The 19,677-nt window shown below is 42.1% G+C and overlaps 1 protein-coding gene across 7 annotated transcripts in view; it reads right to left on the bottom strand.

The window, feature by feature from the left end:
• LOC148029386 (V-type proton ATPase subunit d2-like) overlaps window positions 1-19,677 on the bottom strand; it is a 112,384-nt gene that overhangs the window by 30,571 nt on the left and 62,136 nt on the right. For all 7 annotated transcript variants that reach the window (XM_087688194.1, XM_087688198.1, XM_087688197.1 and 4 more), the window contains 2 exons: window positions 6,016-6,096; window positions 5,820-5,905 (listed from right to left, as the gene is read on the bottom strand). In XM_087688194.1, coding sequence (XP_087544320.1) covers window positions 5,820-5,905; window positions 6,016-6,096 — 167 coding nt within the window. The remainder of the gene's footprint in view (window positions 1-5,819; window positions 5,906-6,015; window positions 6,097-19,677) is intronic.

Below are 19,677 nucleotides of genomic sequence, written 5' to 3'. Positions count from 1 at the left end.
ATTCCATGCCGGCCCAAGGCTTGCAAATCATTCTCCGTGCAAGAAGCAGTGTAGATTTCTGAGTGTTAATATGAAGGCCTGATGCAATAGCAAAAATATTCCATGCAACCATTGCGCGATTGACATTCAAGCGATCAGCCTTAAGAAACATACAGGAATCATCTACCAAAGATTGCCCCAAAAGTTGGGCCCCACTAGGAAGAGTCAGACCAACAATCTCCCGTTGATCGGCCAACTTGTCCAACAATGGAAGCATCGGGTGAGTGACTAAGGCAAATAGCAAAGGGCTAAGAGGGCAGCCTTGTCGAAGAGACCAGGGCAAGGCCATCTCATCCGTGATCCCTCTATTGAGAGCGATGCGGGCTACAGCACCCTAACTAATAGTATCCACAAGAGAAATCATACGAGGCCCAAATCCCATGGTGGTCATTAGCTGCTACAAAAAAGACTAGCTAATATGATCAAATGCGTTTTCAATTTCAAGCTGAAGGATGACCACTTGCTGGGCTGAAGCTTTAGCAAAATATTGTGCAATATATTCCAGCCTTAATGAAACCATATTGGCGTGGATGAATCAACTGCGGAAATACTTTCTGCAACCTATTAGCAATGATTTTAGAAAAGATTTTATATAAAGACCCCATTACAGAAATGGGTCTCCCTTGTTTAAAGGAAGATGGAGAGGGAATCTTAGGCAATAACCGAATGACAGCAATCTTCCAATCTGAAGGCATCTCACCAAAATTCCACATTTGCTGATTAGGAAGCCCATCCCAGCCAGGGCTTTTCCTTCTAGGCAAATGAGACAGCACCTCTTTCACTTCCTCCTCCGAAATATGGGCCTCCATCAAATCAACCCATTCTGGCTTAACCTGATTACCAGTCAGATTGCAAATATATTTGGGAGTAGAAAGAACCGCATCTGAAAGAGTCTCTTGTGGGCCCAATAGCGATTTATAAAAGTCAACACACATGTGAATAATGGAAGCAGATTGAGTGACCATAACACCTTGCTCATCCATCAAACGCACAATATTTTCATGAGCATATTTCTGATGCAAGCAAGCAAAGAATTTATGGGATTGACAATTATTGTCGTGTAAAGTTTTCTCTCTGGCCAGCAATTTGTATTTAGCATATTCCTCTTCTTGTAAAGATTGAACTCTGCCTTTCAACCATTCAATGCATGTGAGCAAGTCATCATTGGAGTCCCCCAACTAACACAGAGACAACGAGTGAGTCGATAATACTTCTGCATGCTGCAATTCAGTGCATAAAGAGGAAGCATGCTGAATACCATACTATCGGGATAACAATCGAGCATTATCCCTAAATAAGCCCATCCTTGCATCCCTTCAGTGAGGACCCACGAGCTAAACGAAGTAATCAGTTGCTGAATATATTCCAAAAACTGATTTTGCAGTAGAAAGGATTGGTTAAAACGGAGAGGCAAATGGGTAAGAAGGGCCTTAAAGGCATGGACAGGTCTATGATTCAGCTCCAAGACCAAAGGATAGTGATCTAACAAAACATGTTGTCTTTCCACCCACATATCAATAACTTCAAGAAGAAAAAAATCACTCTGGCAAATATAGATCCGATCCAGTCAGGCCCAAGTATTTGGATGCTGAAGAGAGCGATAAGTATGTCCGGGCTGAGAAGGATGCAACCAAGACCACATGTCTTGTTTCAAGGATACAGCTGCCAAAGCATCCCAAGCCTGTCATTCAAGACCATCCATGACCGAATGCTGTGAAGTCGCCTGATCCATAGATACACATGCATTGAAGTCACCCATAACAAAGCCTGGACAAGGCATGGCCAAGAAGTGCAAATCATCCCAGAGTTGACAACGTTCTCGAGCAGTAGAAGAAGCATACACCCCCACCAGCCACAAAACCTCTCCCTCATATAGGCTTTCCAAAATCATAAATCTACCGCGATGGTCCAAAGAAACCAAAGACGGTTGTAGGGATGATTTGACAACCAACAATACTCCAAATTTATGTGGAACATGTCCACTAAAAAAGACTGAATAATCCTTGTATACATAGGAAGATCCTACAAAGCATGTTGTTTATGCTCCACAGCACAAAAAACGTCCCAATTTCCACTTAACACAACTTTCCACATCCAATGCTACTTACTGCCCAAAGAAACACCTTTCACATTCCATAAAGCAAATTTCATGATAACACAGAGATTACAAAACTATTAAACCACCCTTTTCCCTTTCTCTTTCACATCAACAACTTTTGTTGCCTGAAACTTCTCCATTTTACTTCAGATCACGTCTATCAAATCTGCTCTTTGCAAACAAGCAATGGAATCACGAGAAGGAAACTGCTATTGCTAAGAGCAGTAAACATCACGAGGAGGCACAAGTCTCCCTTATGGATCAAAGCGCAAAGCAGAATCAGGAGCCCTTTCATCCTCCACGGTGACTACAGAAGAACGTGAGGGTTGAGGTTTCATGTAGAAACCCCTACCTCTACGTTGAAAAGTCTGAGTGATGAGCAATGGAGGTAGGTGGGCAAGAGACAAACGAGGCTCTTGTCTAGCGTTGCATCGAACCACAGTAACCCAAGAGTTATCCTGCAGAGGCAAATTCCGATCAACCGAAAGTGATGCACGCTCTATACCAATTTGAACCACATTATTCTTACCATCATCATGTCCATGTTGGGGAAGTGGCTCATGATCTGCTTTTGGTTGCTGAACCACTTGTTGAGGATGATACTCGTGCATATCCGTGTCACGAACCATTGAACTCTGCAAAACATCAAGGCTTCTATCACATTCAGAAATAAAATGGCCCAATTGGCCACATCTGAAACAGTGACCAGCAAAAGTTCCCCATTTCAGCTTGTAAACCAACGTTTGCAATCTCGGAACCTCAAACCGGGACTTTAGTTGGGCGAGGTTTCCCTGTATCCCAAAGCATCCATGCCCTATTCCTATCGGAGGAGGCCAACCAAGGCTCCACCAACACCTCACCAAGAGTTCTCAATACCAAGGGGAGAAGTTTCCAAAGATGTGCGGGAAAATTAACCACCTCAACCCAAATGGGACATGCCTGCCTATGTACCTCCTTAAATTCTGCCATAGGTCTTCAAGGAACCATATGCACTAACTTGCCATCCATAAACAAAGGGATACGTTGCATAATAAAAGCACGCACTTCCGAGGAGCGAAACAAGACTTCAAAGAACTCCTTCGGTCCATCATAAATCTCTTCAACAAGCGGGCCCTGCGCTTGTGCTGAAGCATTATCTTGACCCATCTCAACATTGACAAGCATAGATTGCAACCAAGCTCGAATTCTAGTGATCAAAGGAGTCCTTCCCGTGAAGTAGAAGATGGCTGCCCTCTCATGGAAAGCAGCAATCTGCTGTAAAACCAGATCTGTGCCCATGACAGCTACCATTTTTTCCCCTTTTGGTAAAGAACTTGCTTTATCCTCATTGGCTTGAGTGTAATCCGACATTAGATTATTAGCAAAAGCCAACATAAACTGAAAAGGCCCGTTGGGCTGTGAGCATGAAGCATGAACATTTGGCCAAGGCAAATTCTAGGCACACAAGTCCGGTTCATCAACCGACATCTTACGACGTTTGCCCCGTCTCAACCCCATCCATCAACTGTCCAACATCTTCAGCTGTGACGAGTCACCATCTAATTCGCCCAAATCTTTATCATTCCCATTAGCAATATGCTGGTCTAGAAAAGCCATATCAATACCATTTGACTCCTGTAGATTCTCCATAACTAGGCCTGAAAGTCCTTTCGATGTGCTCCAGTCAGAAAGTCTCTGCGCAGGTTGAAGGTCCAGAAGCAGAGCAAAAACGTTGGCGATGTAATCACAAGGCACATCGACAGCTTGGCGCATAGCAGGGCGGCACCCAGGGCAGCACAAAACTAGGTCGACACAGAATGGCAAGTGCACAATAGCAGAATGGAGAACAGAGTCGTCTGTCTGTCTCGCCTGCTATGTCGTTTTCTCTCGCTCGCTCTCTCTCTGTGTCTACTTACAGCCAGACGCACAGAAGCAGGGACCCACGGTACCTTGTTCCAACTGCACGCACAGGAAGAACAAGCTGGTGGAGGAGGCGAGACAAGACGTCACAGGTCGCCGTCAAGTGTGGGTTGCACGAACACGAGACGGAAAGGGTAGACACACAGGATGAAAGTTGCAATCGACGCACAGAAGTTGGGCTTTAGCGTGGAGCCCCAAGACGGGCTGCACGAATAGGCGACGAGCAGCTGACGAGGCCATACACAGGCGACACCATCTCTCTTATCTTTCCCACCCTTCTCTCTCTCTCTCTCTCTCTCTCTCTCTCTCTCTCTCTCTCTCTCTTTCGTAAATCTCTCTCTCTCTCTCTCTCTCTCTCTCTCTCTCTCTCTCTCTCTCTCTCAAGTGTCATTCATACATATTACATCCTCTCCCTCTCCCTCTCCCTCTCCTCCGTTCTCCTCATTCTTCTCCACAATGCCTAGGCCTCTTCATGATCTATCTTTAAGTTGCACATTTTATGCGTGGAGGCTGATTTTACATACAATTTTATAGGTATTTTTTCAATGAAATACAAAACAATGTGTTTTATTCTTTAAAATTTTGTGTATGTTTCATCTTGTACATGTTCACATATTGAATGTATCATTCTAAACATACGAAACCACCGTAGCCACATTGGGCTGAGCCATATCATCAAGTCTAACATCATGTGTGTAGACATTAAGAGGATATGGAATCCCCCACATCCAACACTTCACACAAAGATAGCTTTCTACAAGGACTATCTTCTCATACTCTTTGATGATAGCTTCATTATCAGGCCGGATACATGGATGTGCACATGTCATTTGGGAGGAGCTGTGCAATAGACTAGATGGACCTCCTCACACCAACTCTCAATTGAGAAGAGCAAAAATTCATGAGAGACAAGAAGGGACAATATATATCAATGTGCAAGCTACATATGGAGATGTCCTATCTACTACGGGATTCAAGTTTGCTACCATTGTCTTTTCCATAAGGGGTTTGGCCTCTTTTGTCAAATCAGTGCCTTTCCCAATCAAACATGCCTACAACTCTATCCTCATAAGCTTTAGAGACACCAAGATTCACTGACCCAATCTCTAGTGGTAGCAACAAGTACACATAGCAATAGACCGCACTCATTCACTTACTTCTTCTCCAAGGCTACATCACATCTGAAAGAGGCCTCACCACCTACTTCCATTGAGCAGACAACTACCCAGAATGACCATAGAGTCTAGACACAGCCACCAAAATATGCAAAGCTAAAAGGCCTCATCCTCCTGGCACTAGGCATAGCCTGCAAGATTTATTTGAGGACACGAGCCATTATATCCCATCACCGTGTCAAACATTCTTAGAGAGCCTCACCTCAAGTGATGCCGTCATGGATGTTTGAGATCCCTTCATGGTAATTGAATGCTAGATCTTTAGAAAATTGAAGATCTAGGGGCTCTTGTACAAATATATGAGTCCACTTTCTCATTATTTATTTGTTTTATCCATGACAAGGTATACTAGGGATCAGTAATAATCACCATTTGGTGTTGTAGGTCATTGCAGCCTTCAGCTGACTTTAATATGACTATCTCTCTCTCTCTCATAATGGGTAGTTCATATTAATTATGAAAAAAGTACAGGATAACAAGATTACAAAGTTCAAGGTGGCTCTAAGCCATCTCATATAAACCAGATACAATGGATTCAACAAACACAAAAGGACAAGTGTGCTCTCTCTCTCTCTCTCTTTCTTTCTTTCTCCAGGAGGGGGATTTACCTGTTGATTGTGATATTAACTGCTCTCCTGTCAGCTTCAAATGCCAATAAATCACACATAATATCTGCTGTTGCCCCTCCCAACTTCTGAACCACAATAGTGACAATCATGATCGTCCATTGGTGCAACTAACACTATAATATTGTAGCTATTTGTACTTACTTTGCAGTGTAAGGTGGAACCTCTCCAAACTTACTTTGCAAAACCGATAGAAGTCCTCAATGTAAGCTTTATATAACGTGTTCCTCATGATCTCTATGTTCATGTCATCAAGATCCTGGTGAATGCCAGCAACAAACGAGTTTACATTCTTTTATCCATATTTTTGTTCAAAAATAGAAAAATCTATTGATAAACTACTCGTGGAAAACTTCCCAAGGTATAAGTATGAAATAATCAGATCCATATGAACATCTTACACAAAAATGTGTTGTGAGTATGTGAGCCAAAGACACATCCACTTCAATCATACAATACAGGGGTACATAATTTTATTGAGCAAAGCAGGACAGCTGCCAGAATTTGAAGAATGACAAAAACAGCCTTTCCCTGATTACACCACCATATGAGCTTGCATATAAACTAGATCAAAATTTCCTATTTGTACACACTCCAATGGCCTAGACATACACATAACAAGGTATAATTCAGTACAAAATAGAATCCCACTGTTTGGTGAGCTTTCTGCTTCTCAGAAGCACTTGCCAGATTCAGCTGAGTATATTTTGTTCAAGCAATTATGCATTAGAGCAGCATCTGTCACTTCAATTTTAAACACACATGGCCCTGCTCGTTACATAAACTTAAGAAAAAAATTAGTACCTATGCCGAACATACGAGCATAGTAACAGAGTGCAGTTAATTTACATTTCATCATTCCATCACTTGCTATTTATGAGGCTCATCTTTAGAGCTTGTGTTTTAACTGACATGTTTGTCCACCAACCTAGGAAAGTATGATGATAATGCTCGCTAGATTGAGGAGAATGTGGACAACAATCCATGTATTAGTTAATCCCAGATTGTCAAATATCACCTCATCAAGAATACTATGTTTTCTTCCCTGTAGCAGTGGGCATCACTCCGTGTATTAGATAATCCCAGATTGTCAAATGACACCTTATCCAGAATTCTATGTTTTCTTCCCTGCCAAATTGGTGAAAATTAAGAGGCTATGTGCTCTATGCAGAAGAGATTTCCTAAAACAACTAAGCCCAAGACCTTCAAGGAGAAAGAGATACAGCTACTATCACGAAAGAGATGCAAATCCATTTTGTGGATTATTTTCAGATTAAAACTGTGGCTCTTGGAATACGAAACAGAAAATCAAAACTAATAAAAATTAATCAAGGGGATCTTAAAGCTGTAGCGATTGAAGGCAAATCACAAAATGTGTACTAGCATAAAAAGTGGGACTGATCATGATTTTTTAGAGCAGCAAGAAGCAACCTACAATTGCCCTTTCATCTATAGAGGCTGAGTATTGAGCAACTTGTATTACCGCGAAGGAGCTTGGCTGTTCATGAACATGAGCTACTACACTTCTATGTGACAATGAGTGTTGCATAGCCTTGGCCCGGAGTCCCGTTTGTTAGAGATTGTCATCCCCTAGACAGGCATTCTTGAGAGATAGGCTGTGTATTTATGCATTGCCTGTCAGCCATGCATTCGAACAGTTGTGTGTGCTGTGGGTGACACGTGGCAGTTCCATACAGTCCGCAGGTGTGCCACGTGGCAGCACTGGTCAGATCGCAAAAGTGATGCCACGTCAGCAATTCAATCAGACAGCCTGTTTTTACAGTTGGACAATACAGTCAGCTGCATTAAATGCGGCCAACAGCATATTTTCACCATTTTCTTTTCAGGCTATTTATTGCCTGGTTTCAGCACACAGTTAGACATTCTCTGATCGCAGGTTTCCAAATTATTGATCATGAAGACTATTGCACATACTTCGAGGTTCACAGCCTGTGAGATCTTTGAGGTGGAGACATACGCAGACATACACTCTACGCCCATGTACATATTTGCTTCCTTATACAGCATTCTTCATTGCAGAATTTCTGTATTCCACTGTCTCTTTCTCTCTCTATTCACTCTCAGTCTTGGTCATATGCTTCCGCACCGCTTCACTCTGACATGGTATCAAAGCATTGAAGGACTGGGACCTATCTGAAGAGGAGGTTACAGCGCGACACAAGGCTGCGTTTCAGCATTCAAGGGCAAGCAGGAGGGTTGTGCATTAGAACAAGGCTGAGGCAAGCATGGGCGTGCAACAAGGAAGCAAAGTTGCTGAAGCTGCTGCTGATTTTTGCTGTTCCAGAAGGAAGAAGGCTGTGTTTTTGGCCTTCAAGTGCAGAGTTTACCTTTTCATCGTCTCCGACGGGTGAAGAAGGAACGAGACGAGCGGAGAAGAGCCCTAGCAAGCTACATTTTCACACTTGGCGGAGGCTGCTTTTTGTGTTTTATGCAGGCATTTTAGACGAAGATGTCTTCGGAGACCAAGACAGAGCTTCAAGCGATCATGGACCGAAAGGTGCCCATTTTACCGGCTCTTCCATCAAATCAAAAGCTTGATGGCAAGAACTACCGCATTTGGTGTGTTATGATGCTTACCATTCTAGAGTCCTATGTTTTAGCAGAGCTTGTTACATAGGCTATTCACCATCCTTCATCGAGAGACGAGTCCAAACTCTCTATGAGTGATAAGTTAGAGTTGGCAAAGGCTCAGGCACATTGGGACAAACTAAATGCTCGCATCCACTTGTTTTTATCTCTCATACACTACATTTGTGATCTCCCGTATAGAGTATTTGATGATGGCTCGGGAGATATGGCTAGAGCAACAATCCAATGCCTCTAGTGTCATGAATAAACTAAATACCCATATAGTAATGCAAAGGCCCCAAATCTAACATTTCAAAAGTTTGCTGCAAATTTTTCTTAAACGTTGAAATATGACCAACATGTGTTCCTGTGAGCAAAAAATCATCCACATAAAGACAAATGACCAACAAGGATCCCCCTCTTTGCATACGTAAAGAGTAGACTCTGATGGGTTGTTAATGAACCCTTGGCTAAGTAAGAAAGCATCAATTTTGGCATACCAAGCTTGTGGAGCTTGCTTCAAACCATATGAAGCCTTTTTCAGCTTGCATACCAAGTGTTCGGATCCTTCAACTGCAAAACCCATGGGCTACTGAACATACACTTCTTCCTTAAATTCTCCATATAAAAATGCAATATTAATGTCAAGTTGTGCACAATCGAACCATAGGATAGCTAATGCAACTATACACCTGATAGTAGTCATACAAGATGTAGGAGCAAATGTCTCCTCATAATCAATACCTTTCTTTTGTGCATAGCTTTTGCCACAAGCCTCGCCTTGTACCTATCAATGGATCCATCTACTTTTCATTTCACCTTATAGACCCATTTAGTACCAATGGCTTTCTTTCCAACAGGCAATGTAACTAAATCCCATATTCAATTCTTCACGATAGAATCATATTCAGCTTGCATTGTTGCCATCCAATGCAAACTCCATTGCGCATCCTCAAAAGAATCAGGCTCCTCATCATCATGTGTGTTGCTGCCATAACAAACTCCATAGCATTAGCATGATCATGCAGACGTGTTTGTCTCCAAGTATGACCAGCAAGAGGAGCATCCAAATGACTACCTTGTAGAGTCTGCAAGTACCATCTAGGTATTTGTCTAGCCTCTTGATCATGTATATGCTCTTGATGAACCTCAAGTTCAGCATCTTGCTGAATATTCAGATCAGCCATAGACTGAATTTCTATATTATTTAATGGAGCAACTGGCTGAACATTTTGTTCATTAAATGAAGCTCCAACTATATCACCAAAAGAAATAGGCAGCAGCCCTTCAAACACATCGTTTGCAGCCTCATACATGTCATAACTAGCAAGAGATAATTCTGATTTTTCATCAAAAATCACATCTCTACTAATGAAAACTTTCTTGGAAACAAGATTGTACAATCTGTACCCTTTGCTTTCACTAGTGTACCCCACAAATATGCACTTGACAGCCTTATTGTCCAACTTTTTTCTCAATACTTTTGGAATATGAGCATATGCAAAACACCCAAAAGTACGAAAGTGACCAATTGAAGGTTTATGGCTATTCCAAGCCTCAAAAGGTGTGATATTTTTCAATGCCCTAGTAGGATACCTATTCAAAACATGACAAGCACACATAACTGCTTCCATCCAGAATCCATGTGGCAATTTTTTAGCTTTCAACATACATCTACCCATCTCCATGAGTGACCGATTCTTCCCTTCTAAAACCCCATTCTGCTATGGAGTATATGCAATAGTATATTGATGTGCAATGTCTTTTTGCTTCAAAATTTTACTCAGCAAGGATGTATCCCCCCCCTCAGTCCAAACGGAGAGTCTTAATCTAACAGCAAGATTGATTTTCCACAAGTGCACTAAAAGCCAAAATTGCATCATACACTTCTCACTTTTTCACCAATGAATAAACCCAATAAAAACGAGTAAAGTCATCAATGAAGGTGACGAAATAATAACACCCATCCAATAACTTTGTTTGCATGGGTCCACATACATCTGAATGCACAATCTACAACTTGGCCATAGCTTTAAAAGCAACATCACAAGGAAAAGAAAACCAATGTATTTTTGCCAAAATGCATCCCTCATAAATGTGCTCAAGAGATCTCTCCAATAGAGGTAAGCCTTCCAATATCTGAGTAAGTTGCATAAGCATCAAACTGCCGTAGTTCACATGCCCCATGCGAGCATGCCATAACATTGTCTATAACATAGCAAGAGTAATAGTAGATGCTAAATAAACTGACCGATCAACTGAATGAGCATCTAACTCATAAAGTCCATGACATAATGTGCACGTGCGTACCAAAGTCAAGAATTCCTTATCCCTAACCATGCATTTATCATCATCAAATGTGACTTACATTCCACATTTTGCTAAAGAAGAAATGGACAACTTCTTCTTTATCCTTGGCACATATAAAACATCCTATAAACGGAGAGTAGAGCCATCAATGGCTTTCAAGACAATCTCTCCAACACCTCTAACAGGATAAGATGCATTGTTGGCACATTGCATTGATTTGCCAACAGAAGTTGCAACAACAAAGGTAAACAAATCCCTATAGGATACAATGTGCTTAAAAGCACCACTCTTAAAAAACCAAGTGCTAGCATCCTCCGTAGAGCTGAATGCTCTTTTTTCCCAAGAAAAATCATAACTGCAATTGTAAAAGTAGTAGTCACAGTCAATGACAAACAATGCGGACTGTAGTAGTAGCAGTAGAAGGTGCATCTAAAACTGACATCCTAGTCTCCTTTTTCTCCTTGGCAATATAATTTTTGCATTCTATGATATAATGACCTGGTTTTTTACAATAATGGCACTTGCCCTTCTTGGCTTGTGTGCCCCCCTGCTTCTTGTTGTTCTGTTAAGTTCCTGAACTTCCAGAACTCCACAGAGCATTCCTAGACTACAATAATGCCCCTTGCCCTTCTGTCTTGCCACAAAAGCCTAATCAAAGGCTACAACATCCACCCCATTGTGTTCTTGCTCCAACAACAAGCTAACCAACTGAAGAAAGATAAGTGGCTATGAAACCAGCCTTTCTTCCATGGATGGGTGGTCAATCCCTGATTACAACTTAATTACAACAGCAAACAATTAATACAAATCTGAAAATACAAATTTACCTACTCATCTTGGACAATACACCTGATTGGCCCCAAAATTGATGCCCCTTTCGGTATTTCTTTAGCTTTATTGAAAAAAAATTTGATTTACAATGGGATTCTCCCGATCCCCTTCGCAATCCAAACTCACCTTGCTATCCAAAGTGACCATCAAGCCTTCAATCTAATTTGCCCCTTGATTCGGGCACTTAATTGGCCTTCACCTACTTCATAAACGATGGAAATGCCCCAAATTCAATGGCTGGCTAGTCCTCCACCTGAATTAAACTGAAATTCACCTTCAGCCCTCAAAAATCCAAGTCTTGGAGCTCCTAATTTTTTGCATGCTTCTCGAGGCTGCTGCTAAACCCTAATTTCTTCTGTAAATTAGCGTTTACAACAGAGAAATTTGCAATTTCTCAATCTCCAAGGGTCCAAATGCTGAGATCTTCAAAGCAAGGCTGTGAAATGGCTAGGAGATGAGAGAGAAAGCTATAGAGAGAGAAAATTCAGAGTTTTAATGCAAAGAATGACTGGAAAAATCAGTCAAATGCAACTGCTGCCCTGCCACAATAGCTTGTAGATACAAAGAACTTAAGAAAATCAGTCATTTACTGTTGTTGCCTTGTCTCAACGGCCTATAGATACTGTCACCTGCTGTTAATAGGTTTTCTCTAGCCCCTAGATGCCTCAGAAGGTACTCAAATAGTTGCAAATCAAACCAGCAGCATCTTCTCCCTCTCTCTTGCAGATTGAACACACTAAAAATGCCTCTCTCCAGTCTCTAAAGACGTTTTTCAGTCTTGCATGGGCATTTTTGACAAGTGGCTGCCTTCCCAAATGGTTTTTGATCATACCATTGAATAGTATGCTAAATACCATTGAATATTAATTTTTGACAAGTGGATGCCTTCCCAAATGGTTTTTGACAATTAATCTAATAATTATTTCAATGCCTTGAAAAATAATCTAACCGGCCAATAATTAAATTGGCTAGGCAATTCCATTCCCGAGTGTCTCTATGCCATCTTTGACCATCAAATTGGCGTTAGGTAGCATTAAACGCCACTTCTCTAATGTCACCAACTGACACTTATGGCCAAATGAATGACCTAGGCCAACAACTGACACTAGATATAACCAAGTACCTATGCAGCATAACTTATAACAACTTTTTCCTTTGACATCCCGTGATTTTCTCAAGTCCTCGGCTCGTAAATTTACTTTAACCCCAATTGCACCTCACATACGCAACATTTACTTAATCATGTGATTAAAATTTAATCCACATGTTAAGTGAGGTTTCAAAAATACATGTCCTCATGACAGCCCTTCCCCTTAAAATCCTTGCAATCGTTCTCGATTGCACTACCAAATGCATCAAAAGCAAAGTACTACACTGGAATTTCCATAGAGCATCATAGTCAAAACAACATTGCGCACTGGTGTTCAACCATTCCATATACCCAACATATGCTGAAAATTACCAACCAACATAACATAACATAAGACTCACAAAGAATCTCAAAAACATTGCTAGACTATCATGTGACATGTCTATTTCTCAATGAGCTCAACTCATCTGCCAAAACCAAACCATAGCATAGCATAACCAAGCATAAACCATAGCTAAAACATCAATGGCATCATAACATATGCTGTTGTCCATGGAACTAGATATAAACCATTGAAAACTGAGCATAATCTAATCATAAACTGATCACTTGCGGATCTGAGAACTGATCACAGACTGCTACAAATCTAACCCCAAACTAATCACAAACTCATTGCAAAACCTAACCAGCAATCAATGCAAAAACTGATGCAAAATTGATCCAAAAAGTGACCATAAACGGTTCTCAAGTTGATCAGAAACTGAGCTAAATACCATTGAATATTAATGATCATACGCTGAAAACCAACATTCGATAATCAGCCCCTGATAATCATTAATTGATGCTACACCAAGCATAACCAATGCCATACCAAGCATAACTGATTATACACCGAGCATAAAGGATGCAAATGTACAGTTTCAGAGCTGCAATGAAAACCATACCATCTGCATACCAAACATAGTGACTAGTACACTGAATAGTGATCCCCTAGCAAACATACTGTTCAACTACAATACCCTGAATGTATGTTGAATACATTCGAGATCCACTACTTCTAGAGCTGTCCATTACTAAGGAGCGGAGATGCTAACTCCCTCACAAGCATCAAGTAATACTCTGGACCTCTGCTCTGCTGAACTTGATTGAGCCGAACTAAAGTCGGCTCTAACTAGAAAGCATCAAGGTAAAGCTGCAGCAACTGAGGATGGTCTACCAAGTCATCCTCCTCCATCCATTTGGCATCCATTGGTGAATATTTCTGAAACTTCACCAAGTACCTTCTAGAACCCTTACCCCTGATCTTCCTCTCTTGGTGTGCCAAAATCTGCTCTGGTACCAGTATTTTATCGAGCTCTTTAACCTCCAGCTAAATTTCAACAAAAACATCCTCTGGCACATCTCCATGAAAAGGTCTAAGCAAGCTCACATAAAAGGCATTGTGTATCCGCCAAGTGTGGAGGAAATTTTAGCCTATAGCATGCATCACTGATCCTCTCCAACACTTGAAATGGCCCATAGGACACCTTTGGATACAATCACTCTTTGCCCTTCATCTTTTTCAACCTTGCCTTTTCAAATCACAGCAATACATAATCGCCCTCTGCAAAGTGCAAAGCACGCCTATGACAATCAGCTACTCTCTTTTGCTTATCTTGTGATCTTTGAAGCGCATACTTAACCTTCTGATAAGCTGCATCCATACTTTCCACATAGCGATCAAACTCAAAGATCTTCTCTTTTGTGTGCAAAATAGGGGGTACTTTCTTGCCACCCTCTACCACCTCAAATGGAGCTTTATCCGTAGAACTATGCACTGTGTTGTTGTAAGCAAACTCAACCAAGGGCATATACTGCTCCCATTGTGTCTTGTGGTTTGAAACATAGCACCTCAAAAGATCTAACACTGTGGAATTTGCTTCCTCAGACTGACCATCTGTCTACGAATGGAAGGTGTGGTATCCATATTCTCAAACAAGCCCTTCCAAAATTAACTGGTCATACAGGTGTCTCGATCACTAATGATCGACTCTCCCATACCATGATACTTAAAGATGTGCTACAAAAACAATCGTGCCATATGATTAGCCTTAATTTCATATGATCAGCCTTAATTTTCTTCCTCACCGGAATGAAATGGGCTTGTTTGCTAAACTTGCAAATGATAGTCTATATCCCATCATTCCTTGTAGGTGTCTTAGGAAGCTCAAAAATAAAGTCCATTGCAATCCTCTGCCAAGGCCTATCTCAAATAGGCAAGGGCTACAACAAACCCGACGTCTTTTGCCTATCATGCTTTACCTTCTGGCATATGATATATGTCTTAACAAATTGTTCTATATCATACCTCAAACTCGCCAATAAAAGAAATGCTCCACTGCCTTGACTGTGGCATCAATACCTCTATGTCCTGCATACGGAGGAGCATGACTTTCAGTGATAACTCCAAGCCTTAAACTGCTTTGTGACACACAGTTATCCATGCATCATCAAAAATCCATCCCTTACACAAAGTGTCCATGCCTTTGGCCATTGCAAAGCTGATCATAAACATTAGCAAAGTTCGAATCAACAACATATTGCTCTTTCATGGCATCCAACTCAGTGTGATAAACCATATTGACAGCCGACAACTGAGGTTTACGTGACAGTGCATCATTTTTCCTACTCTTTCTCTACGATCTGTTCCTCTTTTCAACCCTATTTTTCAAATCTGCCCTGATTTTCAGTTTTATTTTCAGGTTTACCCTTTTTCTCAGCCTTTGCCACCTTCATCATAGTCCTTCAGCGGACCTATGGGAGTCAAGTTATCACAAATGGGCTGCTGCAAAAAGGGTGCATTGGCTGTATATTTGCATAAAAACCAGCACTATTTGAAGTACCTACATGACCAACACCAAATCCTTGTGCTCCAACAATCCCTAAGGGTGTCGATACATATCCATATGGCCCACTTTGTGCCCCAAGCATCATGCTTATGCTGCCATACATGGGATTAGGCATTCCACTTGCATTACCCGGATACATTGGGTGTTGTGAGCCATGCATTGGCTACTGTATACCATAGGGATTTGTGCCATACATTCCCATATGCGGTGCCTGTCCAACCACAACATGAAAAATGGTACCACCGCCAAAGTATCCTTGCTGTCCCATGCTTGCATGTGCATAATTGCCTTGCTGCCCATATTCCCATGGATTGGCACTACCAAGTTGGCCATGCATTTGCACTTGCTACCCCACGAATACCAACTCTTTGTGCTCATCAGGCTTTTTGGGCTCTTCTAAAGAAGGCTTAGGCATTTCCTTCGGTTCTTGTGACTATCCCGAAGTTGTAGAAGGTGTCTTCTTCTCTTTGCCTTTGCTGTCCTTCTTTGGAGCATTCAAGAATCGAGTAAACTAGGGATTCTTTGCCAATTCAGCAAAAAGATTTGCTACTATACGCATTCGATCCTTGAAGCTATCATCAAATTCTTCAGCCCCTTGCTGGTCATCAGCCTCTTTATGCATTGAAGTGCCAACATTTGGGTCATTTCCCACATTTTCAGCATGCTGTCCGTGCTGAGAACCATGCCCAACATCAGTCGTTGCATTTTCCCCTTCACCACGTGATTGACCAAGGAGTAATGCATCCTCTCCACTTGATCCCGTATCACCATGTGAAGACATGCTTGCTATAATTCACTGCTAAGAACAATTTCAGCAATAATGCAATAGTCCCAAGTTGCAATCAAGTACCACGGGCCCACCAATTCAAAGGATTTGATGGTATCCCGACAATGGAACCATGTAACCAGCCTCTAAATACGTTTTTCAGTCTTGCATGGGCATTTTTGACAAGTGGCAACCTTTCCAAATGGTTTTTCCAGCATTATCCATAATTAAATATTAATTTTCAGTCTTTAAATACTGACAATTAATCTAATAATTATTTCAGTGCCTTGAAAAATAATCTGACTGGCCAATAATTAAATTGGCTAGGCAACTTCCATTTCCGAGTGTCTCTATGCCATCTCTAACCATCAGATTGGCATTAGGTGCCCATTAGACGCCACTTCTCTAGTGTCACCAACTGACACTTATGGCCAAATGAATGACCTAGGCCAACAACTGGCACCAGATACAACCAAGTACATGTGCGGCATTACTTATAACGACTTTTGCCTTTGACATCCCGTGATTTTCTTGGGTCCCAGGCTCATAAATTTACTTTAACCCCAGTTGCACCTCACATGCGCAACATTTACTTAATCATGTGATTAAAAGTTTATCCACATGTTAAGTGAGGTTTCAAAAATACATGTCCTCATGACAGGTTACGTAGAAATTTAAATTGTAAGATTCAATGCCGTATGAAAGGCCAAATAAGAAGATGGCAAAGAACTCAAAGTAGTAGAGATCATCTGAGCAAGATTTAATTCATCGAAGCCCCTCCCTCCCTCTTTTATCTGCCATTCTAGAGAACCCCTTGCAAGAGTGTCATCCATGAGAGGTCAGCAACAGACTCGCATACTCATACACTACCTGCTAGTTTCAGCCTGAAAACCCATAGCAAGGACATTCTGAAGTATCATTCATGAAAGGTCAAGCAATAAACTCATATACTCATTCCTACACCACCTACCAGTCTGGGTTTGGACTTTAATCCCGTGTGCATACTCATTCCAGCACTTCATTTATATAGCCAGTTCCTCCCTCACATACAGTGCATTTGACTTCTTATATGTTCTACACCAGCAGTTTTGTACCAAGTATTCCATGGAAGCTATACAACTGTTTCCATGGTCATATAACCGGATGGGCCCCTTTAAAGGCATTGATGTGCCCCTCTCCATCTCTGTTTCTCATCAGAATAACACTCATCTACATTCATCATAGTTACCAGGAACGGAGAACGGGGAACGGGAACGGGACCCCCCGGAACGGGGGGAACGCCCAAAGTTAGGGAACGGGAACGGAGGGAACAAAGGGAATGGCATAATATATTGATATATATATATATATATATATATATATATATATATATATATATATATATATATATATAGAGAGAGAGAGAGAGAGAAAGTCAAGTTTCAACACTTAAGCCTAGATTCATCTAGAGATATATATCATGCACATGTGCAAGCGGGAGAGGCGCCAGGCAGGCGAGAGAGATGGGAGTCGCGAGAGGTAGCCCTAGCAGTCGGGCTGCCAAGCAATCGGGCCAGGCAGTCGAGAGAGGCACGAGAGGTGGGAGGCAGGTTAGGTAGGCGAGAGGCGGAAGTCAAGCCAATTGGCGTGAGGCGGGATAGGACGCGATCAATATTTTTTTAAAAAAAATTAATGCTCCGCTGCTGGAACAGCTGTTCCAAACACGGAACGGCCAAGGAACGGCCTGGAACGGGCGGGAACGGGATAGGGAACGTTCCGCCAGCGTTTCCTGGGCTCGGACCTCCCGAAACACGTTAATCCGTTCCTAAGTCCCGGAACGGGCGTTCCCTGTTTCTATGACATTCATCAACTGCTCGTGCAAGTCTTGAATTTTATTAAGGTGATCTTGCACAATGCATAGCATCATCTTCTTCCATCTTCACCTTTTCAAGCTCCTTCTTCAAGGAAGTAATGCAAGTATCATTTTTTCTAGCAAACATATGCTCAAGTGTAAGCCATGCTACTCATGAAGTAGCAACAGACCAAATATGCGAGATTATAGACAGCTGAACTGCCAATGCAATGAGTGACGATGCTTGGGCATCCCTAGTGTCTCAAGCCTTCAATGCAGCTGTTCTTTAAGGTGGTGGCTGAAGAGAAGCTTGCCTTTGACCACAACCTCCTTGTGGAGGAGTAGCAAGAGCCATATCTCCAGGACGAACTTTTTCCCCACTGACATAATCCCAAAGATTCTTTGCAACAAGTACATTCTTCATTATGAAGAACCATAGAGAATAGTTGTTGCCATCCAATCTATCCTATTTTGATACATAAGTGAAGACATCACTCTGTCCTTGCTTAGCCATGATAAATGTCACTCTTCCAAATGCACAAATGCGATAACAAAAGCTGGCCTGACCTGGAAATCTGCAAATTTCCAAAATTTACAGCAAATGCCAAGTTGTAATCAACTAAATTGTGTCCCACTTGACCACTACTGTCTCGATGTGCTGAAATTTTCCAGATTTCAGCAAGCAAGACGCTGCCCAATGCAAGAACAGTGCTCAGCAGCACTAAAAGCACAAAAGCCCCAAAATTTGACCGTCCAACGCGCAAGATTTCAGTCAATTTCAGACTGAAACTTCAGTACATATGCCAATGTCTGCCAAACATACAAAAGCCCCAATTTCCTGAACCAAATTCCAATAAATTTCTGCAATTTGTGCACTAAAGCACCTGTTGTAGCAGAAATTGACATTTCCCTACAAAAGCCCCTTGCTTTGGCTCTGATATTCTGTATAAAATAATAAGATATGCCTATGGCAGCTGAGGATGAGCTAAATCAATGCTAATACGGCAGTTGGAGCTGTCGGGTTGCTCATGGGAAAACGGAACTGCTAGCGAGGCTGGCGAACAAGGCATCATAGCAGCAGCAGACTAGGCGGAACTGGCAGGAAAGCCTCACGTCGGCAGAACACAGCTGCAGGTGGCCACTGGACAGGGTGGCAGCAGCGCAGCCTGGATGAAGGTGGCCTGGCAGAGCTAGACAGGCTGGCGGGGCTGGTAGCACAGCTTGCCGGGCTGCAGGGCAGGCGGGGCTGGTGCTACAGGGCAGCCACTGGCTGGGTTGGTGGCGGCTAGTGCTGCAGCTGGCAGACGCGGGGCACCGAGTGGCTGCCAAGGTAACCTGCTCTGCTACCAGTTGTTGGTTTGATGATGGCAGCATTCAGCTCAGCTCAGAGTGTGAAGACAGTAGAGTGAGAGATAGTGTGGTCACTGCTCAACACTTGATTAGATTGAAAGTGTGTAACTCAAAGTACAAAGTACAACCCTTTGACTTTAGGGTTATGTAAGTGCCTTAAGGTGCATTCACACATGAAGGTGTGT

Source organism: Lygodium microphyllum, chromosome 11 (assembly GCF_053477565.2).
Source record: "Lygodium microphyllum isolate KBCC chromosome 11, Lygodium_microphyllum_v1.1.10, whole genome shotgun sequence".
NCBI lineage: Eukaryota > Viridiplantae > Streptophyta > Polypodiopsida > Schizaeales > Lygodiaceae > Lygodium > Lygodium microphyllum.
This window is presented reverse-complemented; position numbering and strand designations above follow the sequence as displayed.